Source organism: Sorex fumeus, unplaced genomic scaffold (genome assembly GCF_029834395.1).
Source record: "Sorex fumeus unplaced genomic scaffold, SorFum_2.1 ptg000008l, whole genome shotgun sequence".
In the NCBI taxonomy this organism is placed as follows: domain Eukaryota; kingdom Metazoa; phylum Chordata; class Mammalia; order Eulipotyphla; family Soricidae; genus Sorex; species Sorex fumeus.
The window spans coordinates 9,661,045-9,681,957 of record NW_026606065.1 but is presented as its reverse complement, the minus strand read 5'-3'; the positions used below and the strand labels follow the sequence as shown (position 1 = coordinate 9,681,957).

Below are 20,913 nucleotides of genomic sequence, written 5' to 3'. Positions count from 1 at the left end.
AGAAAAGAAAAGAAAATATTGAAATGAGAGTATGTTAATTACTTTGTTGTTTAAATTCTAAAAGAAATTGGTCCAAGGATATATGCTTACCTGGTGAGGTATAGCCATCCAAATAAATGAGAGGACAACCTATGAAATACAATATGGGTTCATTAGGTGCAAATAATAAATATTGTCTACAAGCACTTATATATACTCCCCCAAACGCTACAAATATATATCAAGCAGCAAAATTTTTCAATCATCTATAACAATTTGTGCTGGAGCGATAGCACAGCGGGTAGGGCGTTTGCCTTGCACGCAGCCAACATGGGCGACCCGAGTTTGATTCCTCCGCCCCTCTCGGAGAGCCCGGCAAGCTACCGAGGGTATCTCACCCTCACAGCAAAGCCTGGCAAGCTACCCGATTCGATATGCCAAAAACAGTAACAACAAGTCTCACAATTTGTTGTGCGATATTACTGGTGCCCACTCGAGCAAATCGATGAACAACGGAAGGACAGTGCTATAAGAATTTGCAAATTTTGCTTTCTGTGTCCGTGTAGAAGAAATTGTACCACTCACCAATGCTTTCTGAATAATCTTTAAAATCCCATTTTAAAGTGTTCTTAAGAATGTCAAAATATAATTTGAGAGGAATATTTTCATTTAGGTTTCAATAAATTAGAGCACCTTTTCCCCAGGAATTTGAAACACAAATTTGTCCCAAAATGATTCTCTTCTCTACCAGGTCCCTGAGAGTCACGGTCATCTCTACCAGTGATGAATATGCAATGTTTACCACTGATATTTCTAACCAGATTAAGTTCTGAGGGGTGTTTTTTTAAGTAAAGTTTATTAGAGTGGTGGTAAGAAGCTGTCTCTTTAATATTACTTAAAAATTGGTGCTAATGGTTGAGAAAGAAGATAAATTGGCTTAAATAATCAGTCTTTGCTCCTTAACACAATGCTTCTCCCTTCCTCTTATTTGAAAAATTGAATATTAGGTTCTGGAATGACAAAAAAAATCTATGCACATTGCCCCCAAAATATCAAAATGAATTCCAGTGTAACAAAAGTTCATTTTTTCCCACTGCTCTTTAAACCACGATGTTCACAGGACAAATAGTAATAGATTTCTAATAGTGAAAAGTTTCATCCCACAGAAACAATTCTATAAATGCATTTTCTAAGCAGAAATTAATTTACCCAAATGAATAAGGGGAAGACATTATATTAAAATATTTTATTTCCATACAAGGCATATTGCATCTTCGAGGCTAAATATGGACTCTAACATGCACATATTTCCGATGATCATAACCGAATAATGATTCATCAAGTTCTCAAGCGACTTCCCAGGATCTATTTCTGCACAAACTTACTATAGGGAATTGTGTGTTACTTTTCAAATCGAATTGTGTTTGGATCCATGTGGGCCATTACTTACTTGAAGTGGCAGTTTCACAGACAAATGTAATGAGGTTGTCTTCAATCTTCTCAAAAGATTCAAAGTCATCCACAATGAACACATGCCGTTCACTTGGTTTGCTGGCAATGTTAGCAAGCTCGTTATAATCAACATCTGCCACACCAACTACAAAAACACTGAAGCCTGCAGAGCAATGTTGATAGTGTTAATTTTAGATCTACCTCTTAGCCTCTATTGTTTAACAATTCAAATAAAATTTTAGCAGAAATAGTGCTATATTTTCTTAGGATATGAGTCCTTTAAATAGACATAAACTCTAATGAATGTTTCCCTTTCATAGTGAACATAATGCACATCTTGAAGTCTTAAGTTATACCTCAATGTTATAATATTATAAAACAATCTTTTTAAATACGGGGCCAGAGGGACAGTACAGGAAGCTAAGGTGCTTGCCTTGCATACTGCTAACCCCAGTTCTACCCCCAACACTACACATGATCTTCTGAGCACTACTCAGATGAGTCCTAAGAACAGAGCCAAGACTCAAGTGTTGAGCAGAGCTGAATAAGTCCCAACTCCTCCCTCCAAGAAGTGAAAAAAGTAAGGAAAAGAAAAAAGAAAATACGCACTTTTTAAGCCTTTGCATTTTCTGGATTCCACAGTCCTAAGAACTATGCTTACTCTCTCAGTATCACTAATATTTCAGATTATTTGACTCAATACAAAATGGACTCACTTTAAAACCTAGGTTTTTAAAACAATTTCTCAGCAAATTCAGGCACAAAGACTATACTTTGGAACTTTAAAATGGAATCTACAGCTGTCGGCAATTAACTTTTGCTTATTTGTAAATTTAAAAAAAATTTATCACAAAACTTCCCAAAGGGGGGAAAAAGGACTATAAAAGGATGAGTTATATAAGTAAATAGAGAAGGTGGTTTGGGATACAAGCATACATAATCCAAGCAAAACTCAGTAGTCCGAAATATACAAAAATCTTCACAAAGTGCTTAGTATAACACAAAGATTTCTAAAAATCAATGCAAAGAACAACCCCCTCTTCAAAAAGATACTATGACTTAGCACCAATCATGACTCATACTTTCAGACAAAGAATCATGTAATACAGGTGACTAATTTCATGTGAACAAGTACTTTTCAATTTATTCCATAAATTATCATGACATATAAGTATAAAATACATCCACCTTGGACCCTGCCTAGGGGAGGAACAGTGAGCAGTTAAAAGAAAGTATTAGAAAGGGTTAGTCTCATTCTCTAATGATCCTAAATAACTAATCTAAATACCAGCATTATCAAGTGGCTCTCAGGATATCTGATTGTCAAGATCTGCCCCAGGGATGTCTTCCTGAGATCTTCCTACTCCTCTATACAAGAGAGCTTCTGCATTATGTCTCCACCTGCAAGGATACTAACTATGTCTACATCTACATAGAAAATTCCATCAGGATTCACGCCAGCTATGGCAGAAAGCATTCTCTAGGACCATAATTATCACTTTCTGATCTTTTCAGCCACTACTGGCCAATTAGGTTTGCTCGTTGATAAGTCCTGAGTCACTTCTTACATAAAGAACATACCATATAATTTCTAAGAAATTACAAAACCAATATATAATTGATTATAGTTTAACATCACAAAGGTATATAGAGCACACTTAATCCAAGAATAACAAAGTGAAATAAAATATTTTTTGTCTTTCATACTGTTAAAATAATATAATGAGTGTACTCACTTGGCATCAAATTCACGTCGGTGCTTACCTGACTGTTGGATGACAAAGGCTGCCTTCTTGACCTCATCTTGTGACCGACCATCAGTGACAACCACTAGTACCTTAGGGACATTCTTCCTCATGCCACTCTCCCAGGTCAAGACCTTCTCTTTGATAAATGTGAGTGCTTTACCTATAGAGTGTGGCATAAATCATTTTAATAACAGCTCAGTGCAAACTATCCCGAAGTCATTAGCAATGCCAAATGACAAGAATGTGCATGTTAAATGTGATGGTCTAATCAGTTCTGTCATCCAAAAGACTTTGAAGAAGGAGAATATGTACATTATTATTAATTATACCTGTTCTTGTGTTTCCTCCTCTGTACCTAATATTCTGTAGTGCACCAAGGGCTTGGGCTTTGTCATTATATGTGTTCAGCTTGAACTCGGACTTGACTTCATCACTGTACTGCACAAATGAAACCTGAAAAGAAATATAGATTGGTGATGAGAGAAAGTAATCTCCCATTATATTCTAATTCTCTGGTGAACCCTCTGGCAGAAGAATTGGCAAGGTAATACAGTCAGAATTACAATCTCTTTATAGCTAATATTATAGGACACACTACTATAATCTAATTAAAATCTCTCCTTTTTATTCTTCAATTAAATTGTCAGTAATTGATATTAATAAGGCATTAGTCACTGCTGCCTTTCTCTAAGATGTAGAGAGGAATCAGTAAGGCTGGAGAATATGGTGGGTTCCAGAATTTGAAATGAGAATATAACATATTTAACTCAAATGTTGGCAAAACACTTTTATAGCCAACTGCTTCTTCATACTGAAAAATAACTATTCTTTACAGTAATATGGAAATGTCCCATATGTAGCAATAATTAACATGCATCACAAATTTAGTATCAGTGTGGTCTAAGTGAAAAAAAAACAGAATTCTTAATCCTTTATAATCAAGATTCATAACTCTCAAATTCTACCTCAGCCAATTAATATCTATGTGACTTTTAATAGGTTCAGAATCTCTTTGGGCTTTGGTTTTCTTACAAGTAAAAGTGGAGGTAATTATACTTACTTTCTAGGGCCGTTTGAAGGACTAATATAACTGACTTGATCTTTTACTCTTCTTGAGTAGAAATGATTTCTGTGGGTTTATTTGGGGATTTGAAATTCAGGAAATTCCAAAAAACACATTCCATTAAAGAATACAATATGTTTATGAAATTGTGTATGGCTTGCATGAAAATGTGCTATTTTCCTGTATTTCTAAAATGCTACAGTAGCACTGTAGCACTGGCCTCCCATTGTTCATGGATTCCCTCGAGCGGGCACCAGTAACATCTCCATTGTGAGACTTGTTGTTACTGTTTCTGGCATATCGAATATGTCACAGGGAGCTTGCCAGGCTTCGCAGTGTGGGCGGGATACTCTCTGTAACTTGCCCGGCTCTCTGAGAGGGGTGGAGGAATCGAACCCAGGTCAGCTGCATGCAAGGCAAACGCCCTATCCACTGTGCTATTGCTCCAGCCCAAAATGCTACAGTAAAGAAAAACAAACTGCTGAAACAGAGAAGAAAATTCGCTATGAATGAGAGAAAAAATAAAAGAACTCCAAAAGATAATACAATATAATCTCTTATCTCAATGAGTCAGTGATTTAGATAGAAGACAATCATTAAGTAATGACAATAGAAAGAGATACCTGCTATAACACTAACAAGACAAACTCTTTCTGGAGCACAGAATGCCTGAAGGCATCAAAGAAACTTCTCAAACAAAGTTGGGATTTGAAGTGGGTCTGCAAGATTGTAGAATCCAGAAAGTAGTTAATAGTACTTTCAGTGAGATTCAGAGGGACCTAAGAATATCCCTTAAAATAGCCTAGAATCACTGGACCTTAGTATGTGGCTTCTAAGAGGATGGGAATGGTGGGGAGATTTTTGGTGTAACAAATAAATTATAGACAAACGATAAATTATTATCTGGGCCCTCTATTAGAATGAAACCTCTCCAAGTTCCTAATTGAGAAATACAAATAATTTTAAAGTGAGTTCACAGCAAGATAAATAGTTATTATTTTAGGTAAATAAATGAAATACCCCTTGAGTCAATAATGCCCACCATTTCACTCAAGGTACTATCAGCAATGTTAAGACTGAGTGTTGTGGTACACACTTACGCCAGTCACTATTCACCACTGAATCCTCTGGCCTAGTTCATATGAAAACCACAACATATTAACTACTAGAACATTCTAGCCATTTCAGGAAATTATCATTGTTTGAAGTTTTAAGCAGGAAATTAGAGTCAGAGTCCTATAACTATTCCAACAGCAAGAGCAACTAGCCAAAGAGAATACTTAAGAGGAATATTTATTTTCTATTTATCATTAATCACTATCACTTACCATCAATGTAATAAGATATTATCGGTCACCTATGGAACAATACCTACCTGAATTCCAGCAGGATTGATTTCATCAAAGGCTCCCACAGTATTGAAGATGAATTTCACAACCTTGTTAAAATTATCATCCCCGATACTCCAGGAGGCATCAGTTAAGAATACAATATCTGCCTTGGCCCCTTTGCACACTGGGGATGAAAAACAGAGATATCCCCCATATCTCATTAATCTAATAGGTATCTCATTAATTCCTCTAGTCAAACAAAATTGCATAACTGAGAAACACTTGGGAACTCAAAGCATGAATCAGAAGCACTGTATATCCTGGGAATTTCAGATTCACAACAAAATCTGAGCAGTGTTTATTTAACTGGTTTTCAATATCCTCTCTGAAATGGCATCATCAATTTAGAACCAGTTTTCAAAAATATGCCTTTCCTGGACTAGAATAATAGTACAGTTGGTAAGGTGCTTGCGTCCCTCAAAGCTAATCCAGGTTTGATCCTCAGCATCCCATTTGGTCCCCTGAGCACTGCCAGGAAGAACTCTTCAGTAAAGAGCCAGGAGTGACCCCCGAGCATCACCAGGGGTGGCCCAAAAAATAAAACAAAACAAAAGGTTTATTCTTGGATGGAGAGATAATACATAAGGTAGGGTGCTTGCCTTACACATGTCCTACCAGGATTAGATCCCCAGCATCCCCTATGGTCCCTGATCTTGCCAGGATTGATTCCTAAGCACAGAGCCAGGAGTAACCCTTGAGCATTGGTTTTTGGGTGTGGCCCAAAAGAACAAACAAGAAATTACAAGTTGGAACAGGCCAAAGAGATAGTATGGTGGGTACAATCTCTGGCATTCCATACAGTCCCTGGAGTACTGCCAAAGTAACCCCTGAGCATTGTCAGCTGGCTGACCCCCAAAAGATAAGCACTGTCCTGCTATTGTTCATCAATTTGCTCAAGCGGGCCCAGTAACATCTCCATTGTGAGACTTGTTGTTACTGCGTTTGACATACTGAATACGTCACAGGTAGCTTGCCAGGCTTTGCTGTGTAGCGAGATACTCCCGGTAGCTTGCCGGGCTCTACAAGAGGAGCGGTGCAGGGCAAATGCCCTACCGCTGTGCTATCGCTCCAGCCCTAAAATAATAAATAAATACAAAAATTTTAAGATATGCTTTTTCCTAATCGAACTTTTCAAACAGCTTCAAGCAATAAATGGGAAGAAAATCAAATGAAAAGCAATCATGTCCAGAACTTGAGTGTCTTTTAATTTGAAATTAGATCACCAGAATTTTTTTTATTTTTTTTTTATTAGTGAAACACCATGAGGTACAGTTGTAGATTTACAAATTTTTGTGCTTGGGTTTTGTTTATACACTGATCAAATACCCACCCCTCCACCAGTGCCCATTTTCCGCCACCATGGATAATATCCCTCCCCCCCCCACCCCCCCATCCCACCCTGCCACTGTGGCAGGGCATTCCCCCCTGTTCTCTCTCTCCTTTTGGGTGTCGTGGTCAGCAAAAGAGGCATTGAGTGGCAAACATGTTCAGTCCATAGTCTACTTTCAGCCTGCATCTCCTCTCTTGGGAGTATCCTCCAAACACCCTTTATTTGGTGCTCCCTTCTCTATCTGAACTGCGCTTTCCCCTAGAATACCCGGCTGGCCTCTAAGCTATGGAGTAATCCTCCTGGTGTAGATCACCAGAATTAAGCATAGAAAAACGTGGGAGGGAGTGAATAAAGGAATATATATTTTTTAATTTTTGTTAGTGAAACACCATGGCGTACAGTTATAGACTTACAAATTTTTGTGCTTGGGTTTCAGTTAGACAATGATTGAGTACCCATCCCACCACCAGTGCCCATTCTCCACCACCACAGGTCCCAGTATCCCTCCCACCCCCATCCACCCCAGCCCACCCTGCCTCTGTGGCAGGGCTAAAGAAATATTTTTAAAATAATGTACATATTCATAATGTAAATGTATTTCATAAGGTAATTTCATAATGCAATGTACGTATTCATAATGTAACTGTAGAGGCTAAACATATTCTAAAAACAAAACTTAAAGAACGAAAATTTAACACGTGAGATCCACAGTACCAATAGTGAACCCTGATATAAACAATGGATATTGAATGATGATTATGTTGTCAGTGTAGAGAAAAGGGAATATGAATGGGATCTTAGACATATAGATGGGAACAGCATTGTTAATTTTAGCTCAATTTTTGCTGTGACTCTAACAACTCTAAAGGCATCCACTAGGAAAAAAATCCTTTAATGCCAAGATTTACTAAACTTGAAGAATTTATTTCAAGTCTAAAGAAATTCATTTTACATACTGTAAATAGCAGAAAGGGAAAACTTTCAGTTTAATTATTTAATAGGCTTAATAAAATGACAGCATTCTATAGTCTTATAAAATAAAATTAAAATACTTTTTTCTTGGTGTGGGTCTAAATAGTAACCATATGTGGTGCCAGGGATCAAACCCAGGTCAGTAACATGCAAGGCAAATGCTTAGCCACTGTACTATCTTTTGACCCCTAATTAAAATACTTTTAAAATCTGAAATGCTTTCAATTAAAAATTGGAAGTAGAATGGGGGAACAGTATAACTCACTAGATAATGAACTATAATTAATTTAATAAAGCACTGAGAATTACCCCCAAATTACTGAGTCTTAATAGCTCAGTATGTCTTTTTACCAGTTCACAGCAAGTGACAACCATGACTCAAACTTCGCTGAATGGGGATTTAAAAAAAAGAAAAAAAGCTTTGTGTAATTCAGGATCTAGCCAGGTCAAAAGCCAAAAGTTTACCCCAGGGGCTAAAAAAGGTTCACAGTGCCTATAAAGTCAGCAGCCAGCAGAAAGAAGTGCCCACCATGTGATTATGGGTTATGTAATGTATCCCAAGACCATAACCTGCAGAACTGTGAAAACAGTTTCAGGTGAAGACATAATGAAGCTTACAACTACTTTATGCACACCAAAATGTCCCTGGAGGAGAAGAAGAATAAATAATTGCTACCATTTGATTTAAAAATATCTGCAGCAGGGATATTAAGTCAGAAATGTTTTATATCAATTGCAAATGACATACAAGCAGCGCACACAGAAGAAGGTTATAAATCGCCATCAACTGAATGCATTGCCCAGCTAGCTGTACTCACCGTCCCGAGCTGGTGGAATTGTAGGAGGAGGAGGAGGTGTAGGTGGCTCTGTAGGGGCTTCTGTTGGTTTTAAAGCTAGAAAGATTAAACAATGATTAGAAAAATATTTGATGTGCATATTTCATACCACAAAATATAAATTTTAAAGATTACTTAAATCTTTTATTAAAACAGTCAAGTCTCATTGACACTGACAAGCTGGGAATTCTATTCTGTCCAAATCTAATACAATCGGTATTTGTTCAACACTAATCATTGCCACAGAAAGGCCAAGGTACGCAGGGCAACTCTAAAGACTCCAGATAGAGCCTAAAAAGTAAAAGTCACTACATACATATTCATCTTTATACTGTCAGCTGTAGACTCTCTTTCATCTTTCTTTTAAAAATGCCAACTCTGTCATGAGCACACATGACTGTGCTACAGATTAAGGTCCTGAAGCACCCGTGACTACCCCTTCAAGAGCCTGACATGATTAGATACTGCCTCTAGCAAGAAGTATCCACACAATTGCTTAAGTGTCCCACATAGAGTGTTCTTGTCTGAAGCACGCAGAGACTTGCCAGGTCACTCAAAACTTACTAGTATGTTCTCTGACAGGCACACCAGGTCCCTCAAGATTAGGTGTCTGTACAAATACAGTGATGCCATAATCAGAGTCTGGTGAAAGACCAGTGAAGCAGTGACTGGTTTCTGATCCACGCACTGTGATCTCTTGTCCTCTGGTTCCTGATTTTGAAAACAAAGGGATAATGCCAGTGTCATTGTCAATTACCTTTAAGCACACTTTGCTTTATCATTTTATAAACAAAACGGCATCTTCCTTATTGAATCTTACAGCGGGTAGGGAATTTTTGCCTTGCACACGGCCGATCCAGGTTCAATTCCTCCGCCCCTCTCAGATAGTCCAGCCAGCTACCAAGAGTATCCTGCCTGCACGGCAGAGCCTGGCAAACTCCCTGGGACCTATTCAATATCCCCAAAACAGTAACAAGTCTCACAGTGGAGACATTACTGGTGCCCGCTCGAGCAAATAGATGAACAACAGGAAAACAGTGCTACAGAATGTCACTATTATGATCTCCAGTTTCTTTAATTATTCTTTTTAATACATACCATCTGCAGGGTTCAGTTTTAGTCTGTAGGAGGTGGCTGCCCGGTGAGGTGACCATCGGACACAGAAAGTATCCCATCCCACCTGGTAAGTTTTCAGATCTGTCACATTTAAGTATACTACAAAATAAAGAAAATAGATATACCTAAGAAATGAATAACTCAAAAAAATATTTTCAATCAGACCACAATTCTAAAATGTCCATTGTGACTGAAAAAAAAATTAATGCAAAATCACACTGTTTAGCTACGTGAAACAAAAATAAAAATGTAATGCAACCCAAATTGGCCTGCCTTATTGGCATTAATTTTCAAGGAAAGGAAATTCTACGTAGTCCCTTTAAACACTGGGAAAGTCATAAGCATCTTACAAAAAATGAGAAATTTTTCCGAAAGGTTATTTGTTAAGTCCTTAAATAACTGTTAAGCACTTGTAATGACAGAATATATCTGTGGATCAAATCAGTAGTCATGTGATTTCTTTGAAAACTTTTAATTAAATCAATGCATTTAGATAGTATGCTTTATATCAAATGTTAAATATTACAGAGCATCCCAACTCCAGTTTTACAGGTCATTTATGAACAAATCATAATTTACATAGTTTTGTTTTTAAATATTCAAAGTGATTTTACATTAAAGAATGATATCTCATCTTACACATTTTTATGCTCAATTCCTTATGTATTTATCTAGCAAGACACAAAAGGATTACCTTAATGCTGAGAATATTTGAATAAGCTAAAAAAAAGCAAAATTAAAACAGACTGACTTGATCATTTGTACTAGTCTTTTCCCCACAAATGTAAAAAAGGTATAAGACTCACATGTAGTGCCTTGATCCATCAGGGGAACACTGAGTCCAGAATCATACTGAGCATAAACATTCACATCATAGGTAGTACTAGGGTTCAGATTGTGTAATGTATATGATCTTACTTCTCCAACAAATACTTCCATGGGTTCATTGGAACCTTTAATAACAATCACAAAAATATATATATAAAAAATGCTAAATTTTTCTTAACATAACACACACAAATGAAAATATGGCACCACTGGCTACATAAACCCTTATGCATTTGCTCACTGCCATATATGCAGTATTTGTTTGTTTAAGCAAATGAATGTAAAACTTTAAGCTGAGAGTGAATTCTTTATCATCAAAGCACAGCACAGTGCCTAAAATGTATCAGGCTTACAGTCAATGTTCCTTTAATAAATCAATCACACAGTCAGCTGACCTAGGCTCTCAAGCTTCCTCTCCTAGTGCCCCATAAACAGTATAGAACTTTACTTGTAATCAATCCATATTACAGTTGCAGAGAGGACTAAGTACATCTATGTGGAACCTCATTCCGTAAGTCAGTTACTGAAGGCTGTCATGCACACCTCTTCCTTGACTTTCCATTTCTTACACAGACTTAACTTTTCTTTTTCTTGCCCTAGCTTCTTTATTTTTTTCTCTAATCCATACCTTCTTGAATGCATGAAAAATGCCCTAATGTATGTCACAGAAGAGTATTTATTTTTGCATATTGCTAAGCTAAATGACAGAACATAGAAATAGCAATAGCATTACAGTAATAATTTAATCAAAATCATATCTATGTGAAAATGTCCATGGGAAATTGAAAGCATGCTTGTCATAAATAAGCTAATGTATATAACCCAAACTAGATAATACATTATAATGATGGAGGAGGGGTAAATACAGACCTTTTTGTTGATTAAATATGTATTATTTCACAATCACAATAAATATAACCTAAACACATGAATATACAAATGTAACCCAAGTAACAAAAGATTCAATCTGTGCAATTTTATGTACCAGGTGAAAGTTTTTAGTCATACAAACTAATGGGTCTCATGTACGTTCGTAGAAATGAGGCTATTTTGTACCATTAGTTTGAAATCCTATTTCCAAAATAGCACTTGAGCCATTACCTCTGGTTGAAGAGGGACTGATATGATAATTGATCAATCAAAAGAATGTAATTGTAGGAGATGTGATAAAGAACCCTCAAATACAAATAACTTCTTAATGTGTTTCTCTGATTAAAAAATGCTTCCTTACCCACTGGCTTATATACAATTTTATATCCAAGAACTGGAGAGGGTGAAGGGTCCCAGGATACTCGAAATCTCGTATACCATTCATCTGAAATGTGTATGTTCTGAGGAGGAAGTAGTCCCACTGTAAACAAATATTGGCACTTGTTACTGGCTGTTCATTGGCACATAGGTAGAACATGGAACTTTATGGGTATTTACTATGCGTATTGATAGTCTAATCCCCCAAAACAATTTAAAATAGTGTCCTATAATGTCCTTGTTTAGAAAACAGTTAAAATGCTTTGAAATGTTCCACAGCAAGCTTAGTTTTCAAATTCAGACAGAAACTCGCATAAATGTGTACATAATTTATATGTGTGGTGCTTTTTGATACAGAGAGAAAAATAAAAGATCTCATACCATTTTTAGAATTCTATAGACTACAGATAATCAAAAAGCAATTTAGAGACTAACTATTCCAACTACCTTATTGCATAACAAAGATATAAATTGCTTGGCCACACAGTAAGCAAGTGACTAAAACGATGCTTTTCACCAACATTACTCTGTCCCCCCTTAGGGAACATATCCAAGCCCCCCAAAGGTACTCATTCAGCTTCACCCCTTGAAAATCGCAACATTATTAAGTAGCATATTAAGCAGTCACTGAGTCATTATTTATAATCTTATACGAAATATGTATATAAACGAAAAAATTCTGTTCTCATACAACTTTGACAAAAATCAATAATAATGCAGTATTAATATATTGTATTTGAAATGCATTTGGGTAAATACAAAATTTATAGATTTGTAATGGCATATGACACTTACCAGTCCGTCCATTTCCTGTTAGATGTCCACCATCTCCATCTTCATAAACAGCAATAACAGTAATTTTATATGGAGTATCAGACTGAAGGGGTTGCAGTATTACATTATTTCTTCTGCCTGGAACTGTGGTCTGTAGAAAGTCAAAGTATATATTTATTACTTGTTAAGAGACTTCCAAATCGAAAGACAACGTTGTTTTGTATATTTTCACAAAGAGTAATGGTGTCTTCATTTTTTTTTTATTGCTAATACTCATGGAAAACCCAATGGTCTAAACCGCCTCTGTGAAATGTGAAAAGATGACACTCAGTCAAGCAGATCTGGGCTCAAAATTCAAGTCACTTATGAGTTAGAATCTCAGAAGAAAATTAAGAGGATGAACTTCAGCACAATTACTGAGTACAAAAGTGATCAATAGCCTTTTTGTCATATCGTATTGATATGTTATATTTCATGTATAGGTTTTATATTTCATGTATCCTGCATCAAATATGTATCAAGTACCCAAGCAAGCAAGTAACTCATAAAACTCAGGAACAAGAAAACAGTTCCTAAAAAAGTGGGAAGAAAGGTTGAACAGTCAGTTTACAGATGACATACAGATGGAAAACAGGGATATGAAAAAACATTCACTGGGCCAGAGAAATGGCTTCATTGTGTTGAGCACCAGCCTTGCAAGTGTGTGGTTGTGAGTTCAAATTACCAGTGCCTTACAATGCCAAGTGCAATCCTGGCAGGTCTACTGTGATAGCCTGGCTGCTCTGCTGCCTGTGATTCCCAAGTGCCACAAGTGCCAGTTTCATCACAGGAAGCGTGACCAGTGGCAAGCACCACAACCATAAAGCAATCGCCCCCCATAAGCACTACAACCAAGTGTAAAAGGGCCACAAATGATGTTAGACCCCTGGCAAACACAACTGAAAACTGCAAGTATCACTGTCAGGTGTGTGTGCAACCCTCATTCGCAATAATAACAACAACATCAATGACATGAAATAAAGGGAGATGTGAAGAAGGAATGAAACTCAATGGAAAATTGTCACAGGGGCCTAGGGAAGAGCCACCTCCTCCCCAAGTTAGGGGTCTTGGCACCTTGGTGGTGGCGAGGTGAGGTAACTGTGTCTACCAAAACCATAAATGTCAATGGTATTGTAAACAGGAATCAGTTTTTTTTAAAAATTCAAAAAACAAAAAGAAAAATCTTCATTATCACTTAAAATCAGCAAAATACACATGAAAACTACTATGAGAATCACTTCACATCTACAATAATAGCCTTTATCAAAAAGCCAAGAACCATGAGTATTGGCAAGGCAGTAGGCTAAAAGATATCCATGTACACTGTTGATGAGACTGTAAATTCATCCAGGCTGTATGTAAAAGTTTGGAGATTTCTTCAAATATTAATATAGATCTATCAAGTATGATCCAGAAAATCCACAATTAGGCATCTATCTAAAGAACACAACACTCATCCAAAAAGATGATGCAGGTGCTAGAGAAATAGCACAGCAGGTAGGCATTTGCCTTGCACACCGCCAACACTGGTTCAATTCCCAGCATCCCATATGGTCCCCCGAGCACCGCCAGGAGTAATTCCTGAGTGCAGAGCCAGGAGTAACCCCTGAGCATCGCCGGGTGTGACGCCCCCCCCAAAAAAAGCAAAAAAAAAAAAAAAATATATATATATATATATATATATATATATATATATATATACAAACCTATGTTCACTGCAGTGCTCTTACCAGCAGGCATGTATGGAAACAAACCAAGAGACAATGAAAAAATGAGTTAAAAAAGTTGTGATGGGTGGATAGATCATAGTCACGGTCCTCCCATTGTTCATCAATTTGCTCGAGCGGGCCCAGTAATGTCTCCATCGTGAGATTTGGTGGATAGATACAAATATCTATCTATCTATCTATCTATCTATCTATGTTAACAGAATATTACTCAGCTTTGAGAAAATAAAATCCTGTCTTATGCAACAAGTATAGAACCGTCATGTTCAGCAAAATAAATTAGGAGAAAGACAAAACTGCCAGGCAATCTAATTCAAATGAGAGATAAGAGGAAGTAAAACAAGGAAAAACACAAAAACAAACAAAAGTAAATCCTTAGGCTCTGACTACATAATAGAGATTACCAAGGGAGGAGAGCATGTGCCCAAGGGAAAAAAGGATCCAGTGAACTATGATAGAAATATATTAATACTTGGAAGGTGGGTGCAGAATGGTAACATGATTTTTGAAAGAGATGTTAAAACTGTGCCCCTGAAGCATAGACATCATGTAAGCCAGCACTGACTGTTTTTCAAAATCAATCTAATATTAAATAGGCAAAATATATATGGAAAAGAAGAAATGAAAGACACATTTAACTGAGTCCATGAAAAGGAAAAGAATCATCTGTATCTAATCATCTCTCTTCCAACACCCCATCCCTTTTGCAAACAACATGGATCACCTTTGCCAGTGATTTCCAGAATGAAATCCCTGATTACAAATGTTGAGCTGATGGACAGAGTTCTGTTTATAATGTTTTCAGAAAGTAAAGGGAAATTTTCATCCCTTGTCCAGAGCAAAGCTGAACAAATACTAAAGCATACTAAAGCAATATCTCTGTTTTGGAAAATTAAACGCAAAATACTCTATCTCAATTTGATAAAAAAAAATAAGAACTCTAAGTTACATGTTTTTCTGATTAATAAAATTGTGGCATAAATTATAATTTAAAGTAAAAATTTCAAGTAGATGAAATATTTTACAATGTGTGTTAGTGGAAGGAGAGTTATCAAAAGTAGTTACAAAGTCTAAGTCCAACTAGGTACTTTACGACCAACATTTTGTGTACTCTCCTGCTAAAATGTCACATCAATTAATCACTAATTTCAAAAAATGTGGTGTTTACATCCATATCAAATATCTACAAATAGAAGAAGCTGCAAGAAACATGAATCTTGTTCTAGAAAGAAAAAAATATGATCATCGAAAATTTGAAGCTAAAATAGGAATCAGTAGATTCCAAAACTAAGCATACTGAAAAAGTTTCAATTCAAATAAATATATATCAATTATATATATATATGCGTATTTATGTCAATTGGGACTTGGGTATTTAAGGAATTTCTTGTACAGGAATTGCTTTTATAAATGATAGGTTCCAGCAGTCATAGCATTCGAACATTCATTAATTTAGGTAGCTCAGAATAATCACTATTGATCAGAGGGAAAGCACAGCTAGTAAATGGTTTGCCTTGCACACTGGGTTTAATCCCTGGCACCATATACGGTCCACTTAGCAACATCAGGAGTGATCCCTGAGCATGGAGCTAGAAGCAATCCCTGAGGACAACCAGGTGTGGCCCCAAAACAAAACCTTTTGTGACCTGAAACAGTCTTTCCATCTGTTTTGAAAATATAAATGAGGCCAAAGACATATTCTCTGAAGTAGCCACAGCAGGCACATTTAGTGATCCCAATATCATGATTGAGAGAATCACCAAACAATGCCACTAGAGTCAGTGGTCAATCACCTTCCTTGCATGTGTGAGACCGGAAGTTTAATCCTTAGCAGTGGGGGTGGGGAGAGCTGTCACACTCAAGTCAGCTTTTATGCTTGACCCTAATTACAGAATATTCCCAAAGAACAAAGCTTCATTTCACCCTCCAATCGTGAAAATACTATGAAATGTTTAAATAAACGGATATCATACATACATATTCATCAATTGGATCACCAACGGTGGGTGAATAAATGATCCGGTACTGCTGAACAGGCCCATCAGCATGATCCCAAGTGACAGAGAGGCTATTGGTTGTCTCCCCAAAGACTCGAAGGTTTCTTGGTCCACTTCGTGGGACTAAAATAAAATACAATGACATTCATTAGTTGCTTGCCTGTACACACTGTGGTCATGGGAAAGAAAAGAAATGTAAAAGTCAAATTAAGTAATTTACTTGCAGATATGTCACTATTTATTTCACAGTGCCCTTAAAATACAATACATATCCCCCTCACTGTTTTAATGTGAAAAATAAAGAGTAGGAAGTGCTACAATTCAGAACTCTGGTTACATACTGAACTCTGGGTGACACGGAGCTAGATTTGAACCTAACTACATACTCATAAAGAAAGCGTTTTAACACTATAACCACCTGCTGTGTCAGAAAATGTAAAGGCCAAAATAAAAAATACAAAAATGGAGAGGTCAGTTCCCAAGTGCCCATTTGGTAAAAGGGCCCCTGTAGAGAAGAAAGCAGGAAGAAACCGTTCTTGCACTTAGATCTCGGGTGGAAAAATAACTGAAAGATCTGCAGTAAACATAGAGTGTGACTAAGAAGTTCACCTTAGCCTGCAAATGTGACTGTGGGGAAACGCAGGACAATCATAGATCTGAGTGAAGAAGGCTCCCGCCCCCTCTCCCTCACCGCCTACCTCCCACTCATCACTCATGCAGAGAATCCCTGCCAAACTAGTTAAAAGGGAATAGAGCAGAGAATCTGCCTCACGTGTTCGGCCTTGGCCAGGACTGGGATTCCCCTCTCCATCCGAGTAGATAGCGATGATTTTCACATCATAGGGTGTGTCCGGAATCAGCCGCTCCAGATTCACTGAGCGGGAACCTCCTGGCACCACAATCTGGAAAGGAAGTAAATGCCAGGGTTGGTCTGACATCAACTGCTTACCAAGTCTTTTATTAATCACTACGGTGTTTAGAATCAAAGGCTGCTACAAGACACATCTGATCAACTACTGTGCTTTCTTATAAGAGCTACCCAAACACATTACTAGAAACAATTATACTCAGAAATTCCCTCTCCAAAGTAAATTAGTTCATACTTGACATTTGTGAATTCAATCATCTTACATTAACATTTAGTACAATATTCCCAAGGCAAGGAGCTAGTCCAGTGCTTAGAGTACATGCCCAGTCGGAATTTAAACCCCAACACTACTTGACTAAGCATTGCTGGGTATAACCCTAGAGGCCCTTCAGCATCACGGTGGGGCTGAGTAGCACATCCTCAGGCCCGATCAATGAAATTCAGGTTTTGTAGGCAGAGTAACACCATGAACAGCCCCGAGCCTCCTCCAACCCTCAGCATCACTTGGAAATCTCCAAATAAATAAATAAATAGATAATGTTTCCACATATTACATGCAAGGCTTATGACAGTTGCCTATAGATCAGCTTGAATGTTAGATGCACATAAGAGAAGGGATTCTTGTATTGGCAGGGGAGAATTTGTAAAAATAAAAACCAAAACAGAGTGGCATTCATCCATGTATATGGGAAAAGTTGTTGGAATATGCCATCAGGCACAGGGCCATACAAGTCTTTCAGAACACAAGTACTGCTCATTTGTTCATTTCTTCTAAGAACAGTTGATCATTAAATTAGTCTATGTTTTAGTTCCCTTAGGTTGTTGTTAATATCCTTACTCAAAGGGAAATTTCCTATTTCTATTAATCTAATTAGAAAACAATCATATTATGAAAAATACTATCATTCAGATAGACAGATTAGGCCATTTGTAACAGCCAGTAGGGGCAAATCTTAAGATGCTTTCCTAATAAAGACATTTGCACTTTACAACAGAAGTTCATATGGATCTAGCAATGCTCTTCATTTAATACTGTGGTTTTTTTATTTACAGCTAATTTGCATTCTCCCAAAATCTGTTTTTGCCAATCAGTCCTACTTTAATGCGCCACCTTTACTTTAATAAAAGAAATCATTTAGCATTGAACATTGATTTGTGCATAATTCACAACCTCACAAGCTATCAACCATGACACAAATACAAGACTTTCTCAGGAAATACAGTTTTCATGAGACTGTGTACCATATCAACTACTGCCTGTTGCTCTGCACCAGCAGTCACAGTAGGTACAGCAGAACCTACAAAATTCTTTTGTTGAGCTCCCAGATTACAAAATGACTTACAGATTCTGAGGGTCTTGAGCCAGTCAGAGGGGAATACACAATACGATACTGTTGTACAGGGCCAGGTGCAGCGTCCCAGCGAACATCTAGGCTATTGGGTGTAGGATTGTACACTTGGATGTTTCTCGCCAGTCCTCTTACCACTGAGGAAAGAAAAGTCAATCTATAAGTCTTAAGTCTGTGTATACATGTCAAATTTTTGTTAGCACTTCTCCAGTCCTTAAACTCTGTAATAGAATGAAACACTTCAACCTACTCATAAAAGAACGCTTCAGATCCAAATTTAGTCAAACTTAAAAATTATGGTTTTTGTCTATACAGAGGCAAAGGTATCGCCAATGAAGCAAGCTTGTAAAGTTCACAGTGCTGGTCATAAAAGGTCAAGAGATAGAAATTGAAAAAGAAACTTCAGTTTTCCAGCACAGAGAATGGAGAGATAGAGAAGAGGAAATTTAAGAGAGTTTGTCTGCCTTCTAAATAAAAATGGACAACAGTCCATCAACTAGTTCCCATATTTCAATCTTTCAATTAACAAAGAACTACCAATGTTTTCAGTGAGTTTTCAAAAAGCAAAAGAAAGAAGAAATAAAAAATATACACAATCTTAATTAAGTGCTCCCAATAGAAACTTGTTAATCACAAAAATTAAATTCACAAGTTAACATCATCTTCTGATAGCATCATCTTTGTAGACCATCATAGTACCCAAGTAATTCATCCATAATGTTTCCTTTCAGCTATCACTCTGCATATTTTAAATTCAAATATATATTTATAAATATACACAAAAATCTTTATTCTATATTACAAATGAAAGTAAAATCACCATAAACTGTCTTCTCAAGATGTTAATGACAGATGAAAGCACACAGATCTTTAATACCTAAACTGTTTCATTAGCAAATCAAAGAAATGTGACTCAGGTACTGTGATAAACAGATTTTAACAATTCACTCTATGAAAGCCAATTTAAAAACAGGGCTTCGGGTGGGAGTGGTGGGAGGGATACGGGGAACATCGGTGGAGGAAAATGGGCACCGGTTGAGGGATGGGTAAACGATCATTGTATGACTGAAATGCAAACACGAACGTTCATAAGTTTGTAACTGTACCTCACAATGATTTATTAATTAAAAATAAATAAATAAATAAAAACAGAACTTCACATGAATATATAACACAAAACAAAGGTCAATAAATTGTGACAAAGAGATTGACTAAAGAAACATCTGGGTAATTGGATACATGTTTATACTCCTGAAATTGCCTTCTCAGAAAAATGCCTTTATCAAAGCCATTATAAATTTATTTTATATACCAAATTTTTAACATTTGGTGGTGGTGCTTAAAAGGCAAAATGGGAACATTTTTAACCTTTTTATTCTATAATCCTGAAGCTTACAAATTGGTCTGTATGATCTTTCTAGTGAAAATTTACCAAGGAAAAGTTAAATTTGCGTGCATTCTTACTTACATGTCCTTCCATTATCTGATGTTCTTCCTCCATCACCTTCATTATAAACAGGAACTACTGTAACAGTATATGGAGTATCTGGCTGCAGATTCCTGAGAATGGCATAATTGGTATTCCCAGGGATTGGCACCTAGAGATTTATTAAAATATAAATTACTGACCTTTAAACACTTGTGGGAGAAATAATATTTCAAAAAGTATTATCATGAATAATGCCCAAAACATTAACTCAAAACAAAAACAAAACACCAAATAGCCATTTGAATATATATTAACGAGTGTTGAATCTTATGGTTATATTGCTTCCTTAACCATTAATAATATCCATCCCTGTAACTTATTATGTGCTTACATTTAAAATCTATTTTGTCCAATGTAAACAGAGCTAATTCTGTCCTTTCAATGCTAACCTGTAGGATTTTTTTCCAGCCTTTCACTCTGTATGTTTATCCTGATGGTCAATAAGCTGTAGTTGTACAATGTTGAGTTTTGTTTCCTAATCCATTCTTTTTCATTTTATTGGTGGGTCCAGGTCATTGACATTTCGTTAAATTATATTACAAACAATTTATTGACACTTTTATATGAACTATGGTATTATTTGCATTTTGTCTCAGTTTCTTTTTCCTTATTTTTCTCTTATTCTCTTCCTTAATGTTTGGTGTCTTGCCTTTGGCCAAAAAATACAAGCCCTTCCAGGAGGACTGGTCATAGGTTGGAAGCTTGCC

The 20,913-nt window shown here is 36.7% G+C and overlaps 1 protein-coding gene across 1 annotated transcript in view; it reads right to left on the bottom strand.

The window, feature by feature from the left end:
- Positions 1 to 20,913, bottom strand: part of COL12A1 (collagen type XII alpha 1 chain) — a 132,254-nt gene that overhangs the window by 33,534 nt on the left and 77,807 nt on the right. The window contains exons 34-48 of the mRNA XM_056109705.1: positions 20,186 to 20,315; positions 18,712 to 18,854; positions 17,273 to 17,402; positions 16,481 to 16,623; positions 12,759 to 12,888; positions 11,947 to 12,066; positions 10,694 to 10,840; positions 9,870 to 9,986; positions 9,336 to 9,482; positions 8,754 to 8,828; positions 5,618 to 5,757; positions 3,509 to 3,632; positions 3,196 to 3,339; positions 1,430 to 1,594; positions 91 to 129 (exon numbers count right to left, since the gene is read on the bottom strand). Of these exons, the coding sequence (XP_055965680.1) occupies positions 91 to 129; positions 1,430 to 1,594; positions 3,196 to 3,339; positions 3,509 to 3,632; positions 5,618 to 5,757; positions 8,754 to 8,828; positions 9,336 to 9,482; positions 9,870 to 9,986; positions 10,694 to 10,840; positions 11,947 to 12,066; positions 12,759 to 12,888; positions 16,481 to 16,623; positions 17,273 to 17,402; positions 18,712 to 18,854; positions 20,186 to 20,315 (1,894 nt within the window). The remainder of the gene's footprint in view (positions 1 to 90; positions 130 to 1,429; positions 1,595 to 3,195; positions 3,340 to 3,508; positions 3,633 to 5,617; positions 5,758 to 8,753; positions 8,829 to 9,335; positions 9,483 to 9,869; positions 9,987 to 10,693; positions 10,841 to 11,946; positions 12,067 to 12,758; positions 12,889 to 16,480; positions 16,624 to 17,272; positions 17,403 to 18,711; positions 18,855 to 20,185; positions 20,316 to 20,913) is intronic.